Source organism: Fulmarus glacialis, unplaced genomic scaffold (assembly GCF_000690835.1).
Source record: "Fulmarus glacialis isolate BGI_N327 unplaced genomic scaffold, ASM69083v1 scaffold16181, whole genome shotgun sequence".
NCBI lineage: Eukaryota > Metazoa > Chordata > Aves > Procellariiformes > Procellariidae > Fulmarus > Fulmarus glacialis.
In genome coordinates this window covers 9,536-19,470 of record NW_009193578.1, presented here as the reverse complement: position 1 = coordinate 19,470, position 9,935 = coordinate 9,536, and the positions used below count along the sequence as shown (strand labels likewise).

The 9,935-nt window shown below is 41.9% G+C and overlaps 1 protein-coding gene across 1 annotated transcript; it reads left to right on the top strand.

Annotated features, from left to right (window-relative positions):
• Positions 1-706: 706 nt before the first annotated feature.
• Positions 707-6,006, top strand: LOC104083858 (protein FAM154A-like; the record flags this gene model as incomplete). The annotated part of the gene is made up of 2 exons (XM_009587505.1): positions 707-909; positions 5,065-6,006. Coding segments are annotated over 2 exons (1,145 nt in total), but the record flags the coding sequence as incomplete, so codon positions are not given.
• Positions 6,007-9,935: the final 3,929 nt, after the last annotated feature.

Genomic DNA, 9,935 nt, shown 5'->3' with positions numbered 1-9,935 from the left:
AGCTGGCTGTCCTGATTACGTTCCCTCCCATCTTGTGTACCTAGCTCAGTCAGTAGGCATGGGAGCTGTCCTTGGACTAGGAGGGTACTTAGCAACAGCTGAAAACATCAGTGTGTTATCAACATTCTTCTCATACTAAATCCAAAACACAGCACTAGGAAGAAATTTAACCCTATCCCAGCCGAAACCAGGACACTCTTTTACATTGGTACCTGAGAAAAAGCTGACTGTCTGACCATGCTGGTGTTTCTTTCCTTAACTGGTGTTTTGCTGTAAAACTGTTTTGTTGTTATCTCCCCATCCTGCGCTGAACTGCTGTACAGTGCGTTGTCTGGGAAGGCTATTGTTGCCTCTCTCATGTTTCCGATACATACTAGATAGCCTGCTATAATTATTGGGCTTTTAAAAGGAGTTATGTCATCTGGTGTAACTCCACTGTAGAACAGAGATAGCTTTGTGTAAGGCCATTGACCTCACTGGGTGGAGAGAAAGGGGAACCTGGCCTGCCTGAGGTTGTCCAGAGCTGCCCTTTTCAGAGTCTATGTTTCCAAATGTGAAAGGCTTGTGTGTTTCATTACTGCTTTATCCTATCCAGACTTTCTTAGGCTGTGGAGGTAAAGGGAAGTATTAATTTCTTTTTGTGTCCAGAAAAAAGAACATAATTTTTTCCTTAAGACAAAAGACATAATGAAATTATTCTTCACAGGAGAGATTACATAGCTTATGAAGTGCTGCCACAGAAACTTAAACCACCTGAAAAGCACGTCAAGAGTGATGAGAGTATGGATTTGACCTCCACTTATAAACAAGATTATAACTCCTACCCTAGTTCTCAAGTACCTCCGTGCATCCCCTGTGTGAAGAGACGCATCCCCAGCGCCAAGATGGATACAAGAACCACTTACGAAGGTACGTGCCCTTGCAGCTTCTTTCAGGACTTCACCAGTAGCTTCATTTTTTAAGGAGACAGATCAAAACAGTGTGCAGTTGTTATTCCTTCTGTCTATGTATGCCAACAAGCTGTGCAGGAACCACACAGACACACATTGTTGGGAATACAGCCCCGCATTAATGGTAGCATTGGGACCTCTCTGAGTTCACCCCCTTTGCATGTCTGACAGGCCTACAGGCACCCTAGGTAGAAGTAGGGCCATGTGAACTCCTGCAAGTGGGTCCAGCAGCATCATCTTTAGGATATACTGAACATAATCTTGCTATACTGCAGGGCTGGTCCACACATTCAGTGGATCAGACACATCTAAAATATGCAGAATTTGCTAGGTCTGAGCAGATCATGAAGCATGGGACCCTTTTGGTGTGTGCTGCAGAGTTAATCTGTGGATGTGCAAGAGACGTACGTGGGAATTACAGACACACAGAAGTTCCACACAAAAGTCCAAAGCAGTCAAGCTCTACTTCTGGTAAAACAGATGAACTATGCATCTAACTGTGCTCTTGTTTCTCAGTAGCAGTAACTTGGTGTAGGTGGTTTGTCTTTGTGGGAGCTTTGTTCCTTCCTCTTCACCAGCATGAATTCTCTTCTGCATGTACTGCGGGAAAACTGTCAGTTACACAGTTACAGTAACTGTGCTAGTTTTGGTAGTAAGTCATAAGTAGAAAATCAGAGGATTTTGCCTCCCCTCTGCACACCTTCCGGCTAGCTAACGTTCTTAGGCAGATAGCTAGCATTTGTGTATTTCTTAAAAGATTTTTAAATTATTTTATTTTATTTTGTTTTTGTTTTTGTTTTTGTTTTTTTTTTTTTAAATTATGCTGTGCAAGTATAAAAGCTTATGATTGGTGCTGTCATTGAGATTTGTCCCAATGTACAGAAACAATTTTTTTCTTAAAACTCAAAATGATAAAGGAAGTAAGGAAATGAAAGATATGTGAATGCAGTGTTAAGATTATGCTGAAATGACTGAAAGTCAGACTTCAGTGCAGCTGCATGTTTGCAACGGCATAAACTGGAATTTTTACATTACGCACACAGGAAATACTGTCCATTTAGAATGACTTGAGTCATGAAGACTGTGACCCACAGGTGCAAAATACCCACGTTTACATAATTTTGAACACTTTGTTTTGCATAGGCAATGTCACCAGATGGTATTCATTGAAATAGCTTCAGTAAAGCCAATAAAAAAAGACTGCTTTGCGCAAGTGGAGGATCTTTCCTTCTGTGTTTAGATATCCTTAACTTCTCTGTATCTGAACCAGATGTATATCTATGTCTTTTATCAGTGTTTAGGTCAGAACCTTAACTGTTACTCCGGAGCTCTAATAAAATGTATCACAGCCACATTTGGTTATAATTTGCAGTATTTTTCAAAACACTGCAAATGAAAATCTTCGTCCAAACCCCCTCAAAGATCAAGTTGCATAGTAAATAAATTCCCTTTTAAAGGCCCAGGTTCACAAAAAATACAATTTTTCATTGTGCTATTCTCTAAGCATTGCTAGGTTTTACTGATCACTACTCAAATGTGAAATTCTGAAACATGGTATTCAATTAATTATCATAATTCAAATATTTAAGCAACATATAAAACACTGCTGCATTGGTATTAAATGGCCTTTCTTACTGTATTGTCATACTCCTTCGCACTGAATACACCATATCCCAAATGACACTGCAGGTTTAAGATGATGCTATTGCATATCACAATTACTGTCAGATGACTTTGCAACTTAAGGTTTCAAAATTACCATCTCCTCCAAGCTACACACGTAGCTGTTTCTATCCATCTGCAGGTACGTAACCTAATTTTAGTTTTGTCTTGCTTGGTTATAGCAAGGTGTGCCTAACCCTCCAATAACATATGGTTCATATCCTCCATTCCCTCCTGTATCCCCTAATGTTTTCAAGATTGTGCTACATGGGAAACTATTAATATCTATGGGAGAAGAATTAGAGTTACAATAAAATTGTAACATATTTTGAAGGAATAGTAGCACTGCTGGCTTACACTAAGTAAAATAAATTCATAATGCCTAAGAGGTCTCCAAATGTGTAGAGCTTGTAAATTTTTAAAATTGAAGACAGATGGACTTGCTTGTCATATTTTGAATATTTTGCAAAAGCTGCGGTTATGTCCGAAATGCTCAGACTATTTTCCAGCAAAGACGATGGGAGAACCTAAAAAATTTTTTGGTAACTCTTGGTTGGCGTCTGAAATGTCAAATCTCTGAATGAACCCTTGCTTAGAGATGGGCTGAATCTCATTAGCTTCTCACTTTTTAACACTTTATTAATACATTCCCTGTAATGGCACGTGTCCGTATATGCTTGTGGCTCAGCCTGCTGGTCCATCTCTCCAGGAAAATGATGTACCCTTGGCAGAAGGTCAGCATCCCACCAGTGCGGTGATGCCTGGACACCTCCTATTCGTCCAGAGAAACAGGAACACCCGGGGGCATTTAAACACCCGTGGCACTAGCAGGGCACGCAGCCTGGGCTTCAGTGGCACCAACAGTGTCAAATGAATGTCTATGCCGGTGCACAGAAGCAGACCCGTGTTCTCAGCTGACTGCAGTCATTAGCAGCATGAGGGCAGCTCCGTACCCAAGGGCCAGGACCTTGCGCCAGGGCAGAGCAACTTGATTTGAACCAGAAGGACTTTAAAAGGATATTTAATTGGGGCAAAAAGTTACTTTTTTTTTTTGGTCAACTTCACATTGTAATGAACACATCCTTTGTGTAATTGTGTTTGTGCAGTACAATAGCCACTGCCATTCAAAAGGAATAACACTGTTTGGATTGGAGAGTTCAAATATCCTGATACCTAACTGCATCATTTACTCTCTAGTACTTTGAAATCCAGACTTCCTTCCTGTGCAGAGTCAGCTGGAAGCTTATTTGCCTCATGACTCTCAGTGTGGTTTGAAAGGAGGGAAAATTAAAAAAAAAGGACTTGGATTAGCTCCAAGACTATCTCATTTCAACTTCCTACCAGTAACCATAATGCTCTCTAGGGGAAGTTGCACAAGATTACTAGGAAGGGAAAAAATGATGGTCTTGTGGCTGCAGCAGTGGTCGGGGAGTTAGGCAGCTTTGCAATAGATTTCTAATGTGACTGAGTGCAAATCTTTTTAAGTCTCAGTGCCTCATTTTTTTTTCCCAGTATCCTGCCAAAGAAGGAAGATATGAATGTCTCTAAAATGCCACCTAAAATGTTTTCTTAGTCATTAATTTGGATAGCAAGATTTCTGGAGTATGAGCCATCTCTGCGGTATGATTCAATGCCTCAGATCTGTGTAGGCTTGGTCTGCAAAGTCCAGCACAGTTTTTCTAATAAGGAAGAATTGGAGACAGAATTACAAGCTCCTTCTCGGTTCCTGCTTGTACTGACAGCAGGAGTACCACAGAGAGCAAAGCCAAGAGCAGAGGAGATGCCACACAGCACAGCTTGCTGACACCAAGATGAACTCAGCAAACAGTAGGCAGCATCACATCTGTGCAGTTGAGAAATCAGGTCAACCCCAAATGAGAAGGTACAAAGAGGAAGGGTAGCTCTGCGACTTGGCCTTTAGAGTGGAATGGTGGACATCTGGTTCTCCTTGTCCCAGAGGTACTGTGGGAGACACCTGAACAGCCTTCTGCAGACATAGGCATACCCTGCCTGTGCTCTGAGCCAGCCACAACATAGCTGCAGGAAGGTAAATGAAGGGGGTTGAAGTCAGTGCCATGATACTCCACTTTCATGATTTCTGGTTGACTGAGCGTGAGGATAGCACCCACTCAGTCACGTGCAGAAAACATCTCTGCAAGACTGAGAATGTAATTTAATCTTTCTACGTTGTATTTCACCATCTCTGTAGGTATGGGTGGGTACAGGACTATTTTCATTCCATTTTCTGTGTAGATGCTAAGCATTTCCAGGGGTTAGCACAGTAGTGTATAATGTTTTCTACAGCAACTCTTTTAACAGGATTTGTCAGTCATTACAACATCAACAAATATTACAATAGAAAATGTAATAATCAAAACATAATATAGTATATGCCTAAACTCACCAAAGAACTTCAGTTGAGTACTTAGATAGGATTCCTCTTATGTTTCAGATGACTATGTGCTATGGAATGAACCAAAGACAGAGCTGATCAGACCAAACAACAGGTTTCACCCATCAGAAGAAAAATTTGACCACAGAACCATTGTCCAGGACGACTATCTCTACAGGGGGCCAGTTGCCACTCAAAGCTGCAAACCTCTGAATCTGGTCCAGAAAAGCAAGGCTCCCTTTGAGAATATAACCAATTATAGAGTGAATTATGTGCCACATCCTATGGAGAAACGTTATGTCCATAAATATGAGAAATACAAGGTCAATGAGGTCCCATTTGATGGCCTCACTACCCACAAAGTTTCTTACAAGGGGCTGGCTGGTCATCCAGCCAAGCTGGCAAAACCATACCAGCCGAAGCTTCTCCATGATCTTCCACTTTCCTCTACAACTGAGTTTCAGGAAAAATACCAAGCTTGGCCATGGACTCCCATGTTCACCAAACAACCTGAGGTATATCTTCCTCCTCTGGAGAAAATGGACCTTCACACCACTACTCAGATGCATTACAAGCACACAAATGGCAAACCAGCCAAGATGTGTCGATCTTTGGCTCAGCTTAAAAAAAGTACTGAGCCATTCAATAGCTCTTCTGTAACAAAGGAAGACTATAAGCCTTGGCTGTGCAAGAGACTAAAACCTATTACTCAAGCTCCAGAACTGACTTTCCCAGCAAAACCAATGGATTGCTTGACTACCTTTCAGACCCATTATGTGCCTCATCTGCTCACAGTTACAAAGAGCTGTAAACCTGGCTGGTCAGGCCCAAAGCATCACACTCTGCTAGATGCTAAAACCATCTATACTACCAGCTACACACCAAAGAGCATTGTTAGATGCTTGGCCTCTTACAAAGACCCACCCGGTTACATCTTTGAGGGAACTGATGCTGATGGTCACAATCTCTATCTCCCTGCTTCCAAGAGTGAGAGCCTGCAAGGTGGGCACTGAAGGAAAAAGAGAGTGGATGCAGCCTTCTTGAAAATGGATTTAAAGAGCAGGGCCACAGCGAACTACAAATGACAGCTTGATTTTGTCTGTAACCTTCTTTCAAACCAGTCACTGATTTCATATTTGGAGAGCTCTTAAAATAAACTTAATTCCCAGGCATTGGCTTTTTCTAGGTCATTTGCACAAATGACAAACATAAAATTCAGGGAAAAGACACGTTGATCCTTGTTTCTCTGTATTTTTTCTTTCTTTTTCCCACCTAACTTTTGCTCTTTAATTGAGAAAGATAACCTCCTCTTGAGACGCTAAAAAAGAGATCTCATAGTAACATACATTATTATTAGTATAATGGGGGTTCAACCGCATCCATGGTGACAGCGTAGAACAGCCTCTTCAGATGAATTACATGCTGTGAAGTCACACTTAAAAGTCATGGCTGGATAACAAAGTCTGAGATCTGGCCTTATCAGTCACTCTCATCAAAGACACATACAAAAGGTACAATTAATAGATAAATATTATTGAAGATCGTGCCTTCATCAGTCGTGTCTCTGTGCTGCCCAGAGCTAGGCTATCAGATGTGAAGTTATCATGCCAAAGATGCCACCCTAGGCTGACAACTTGCAAGGGAAGCTTTTCAGTAAAAGCTCTTCACCGCAGGATGCAGCGAGGGTACCAGAAATGTCAAGGGGTTGAAATTGTCATGTGTTGCTACAGTTCAGCCAGCAGCTGGAGTTGTAGTATCTTTTGGATAAGGCCAATGTTAAGCTCCTGACCAGAACAGTTCATTTCTGTGTCCAAGGTGCTTTTCTGTACCCTTACGAGTGTTACATTAGCACTGTGAAACTTACTGGCTTCTTAAGCGCATTCGACTTTCCTAAATCCTCCTCTCCCTTACTGCTGGCAGCTCTGGCTGTTTCTTGAGTATTTAGCTCAAGTGCTAGGTAGAGCTGTTGCATGCTGGAGGAAAGGCTTCTGTATCACCGTCAAAGTGGCTGCATTAAAAGAGAAAGTGGAAGACAATTTTTTGTATAAAGTATTTTAAAACTTTTGAAAAGCTTTGAAACTCATTGGGATAGAAGTCTTCCATAAGTGCTTGAAAGTTAAAGCCAAACATGTTCCATCTGCTTAACCCTGAGGTTGGGAAGCCACTGGAACAATCACCCTAGAGGCACAGTGGTTCTGCATCACTTGAAGTCCTTAAATCAGTCCTAGAGGCCTTTTCTAAATATATGCTCTGGTTCAATGAAAAATTATGTGCTTGCAGCAGGAACAACTAGGCAAATCTCTACAGATTACACTATACAAGAGGACCAAACTATGTAGTCATTGATGGCTTCACACAGCCTTCAGAAATTCAGGGATCTGTAGAATATTCACTCACCTATAGTGAGGTATTGACCTAGAGTATGTCTGGCATTTTTTTCAGCTCCTGCTATCTTACCAGCCTTCTTGAACCTTCATGCCTTTAATGTTGAGCTTTGACTGGAAAGTATTTTTTCCTCCCCATCTCTTTTTATTCACTTATTTTTCTGATTTTATTTATCAGCCTGTAATTCTGACAATTCTGAAACAGAGTTTATATGAAAGAAACAGCTGGGGCTTGTGACTGCAGAAGAGATTGTTCTTTTACGCAGAAAAGCTCCCTGATGGTTCTTTCAACTCTTTGGTGTGAGACTGGCAGCGAATGCAGAGCCAGGAGAGTCTAGTATGTAAATCTATCTTTATTACGGTTTTTTGCTGGGTGGAAGTTAGTCGTATCAAAACGGATAGCCATGCAATATGCTACTTGGCATTAGTAATTGCTGGATTTTGAACGTTAACAACAGGAGTCTTGGTTTGGCAAACAGTGGACCAGCTCACAGCAGCATCATGCAGACATGACTGGTTTAATTCCAACACTTTCACAGCATGAGACATAGGTTTGTTTCTTTTTTTTCCTGACTTGTACCTAAATGTATAAAAAACATATTAAAACCAATATATGATAACACTAAAGAACTTCGTGAGTTCACTTGAATGACTAAAGATGTGGTTCCACAGAAATTAAAGCTGATTAAAGCTTGGGCTGCTGCAGTCTCATCTTTCTTTCTGCCTGCAGCTGCATGCTTCCCCTGTTGCTCTCTTTCTGGTAACAACATTAGCACTGTCTGACTGCATGATGGGCTAGATCAGGAGTCTGACCTGGCTGAAGGCAAATCAGTGTTTTAGTAAGGTTAAGACCCATTTACTTCATTTCCCTGAACCAGTGCACCACACAGTTGCACAGTTACCAGCTTAGGTGCAGGAGGTCAGTGCAGAAAGAAACACGTGGCTCAGGTAGTGGCTGTGGAAGTGCTTGGCTTGGCTGGAAGTGCTGTGGAAGTGCATCCCCTCTTCCCAAACAAGTTGTCCAATGCATCCTAATTTGGTGTTGCCCTGAAGCAGAGCCTTTGTGTGCTGCCTGACCTCCCTTGGAGGAAGGGTTTGTTTAGCCCTGTCTCTGTCAGCCTCCTTTTCTTCTCCTGAGTGCTGATCACAAGGTGAGCCTGTCCACCACACGGACAGGGCTGTGCTTCTGCTCCTCCTGGCCTCCTGTGCAGGCAGCAGTCCTCCCTTTGCTCTGTAACGCAGTTAAAGTAAGGCAACATCTTTCCAGCCTGCAGTTTAATTTTGATTAAAATGGTCAGTGTCATTAGAAAATCAGCATAAGAGAAAATTATAATTTGGCGGAGAATTGAGGTGTTTATCACAGAAAATAAAGATGGGTTGCACTGCAGTACACAGGATTTGGTTACTGTTTTCATGCAGAATGAAATTAGGGATAAAGATGAGCAAAGGTTAGTTTTACCTTATGTTTGTGCCAATTATATTTAACTTTTTTTAGAGTGGTCACAACTTCAGAAAAAAGGAAGTACAAGTACAAGTTAGAAGCCCTGAAAAAGAGCTTAAAATGTCACTGAACTGCACCGCGGGTTTGTGTAATTGTTTTTGAAGTTACACACAGGAGGACAAAGAAAATGAAACTACACTTGTGTGCATGGCAGAACTAGATGCTAGGTGCTAGATGCTAGTGCTAGGTGAACAAGCACTTGTTCAGAAACCTCTCAGATGCTCTACAGTGATCTTGCCTGTTTTGTGGGACAATAATGAATGAAAAAAAGACTACTTGCCTATGGCCCAGCTTCCCGTGTTGGGAGGAGCCTTGAGGAACTCATGAAACTTGCACTCATGATGCAGCACAAGACAACACGTCTCACTCAGTGAACAAATGGGTGGAAAGAAGGGAGTCAGCTGTAATCAACCTCCTGCTTCATTCATTGGTACTTTTGAAGAATGGATAATGGCATGAACACCTAAACACTCGCCTAAGTACAAAGGCTACTGTCAAAAAGTGTTTCAAAAGCCAAAATGCAAGGATGAAAGCAAGGGGCTTTGTCCTTGGCAGGGTTGAGAAAGGCATCCAGGGGAGTTGTACCGTGAAGCAGAAAAAAGAATAAGACGGATTGTGCTAAGCCAGAGCAGGTTACTACATTGGTATCAATTACTGTGATCATTGCCAATAGACATCAGCTGTGCACAGAAACAGTCCCCTGTATGTACACTGCAGAGCCTGTTTGGAGGGATAGCTTCTTCCTCGTCCCTGAAAATGTAGAAGAGGAGAAGTCACTAGTGCTACTGATCTCCATGGCAAAGCACAATCCGTTAGGCAAGCCTTAAGCACGAAAGCGGAATTAAGGAGACATGTCCAAACTAAATTTTGGAAGGGTAAGAGCTTCCGGGAAGGAAGAACTGCAGTTCCTGCCTGTGGAAAGGCTGAGCAAAAATACTTAATTCCCCTGTCCTCAGCGGGAAACAAAACAAAACAACCCCAAAAGAAACCAAGTTATCTGGAGTAATGGGGGAGATAACTAATCAGTTCAGGTTTCACTTGCATGA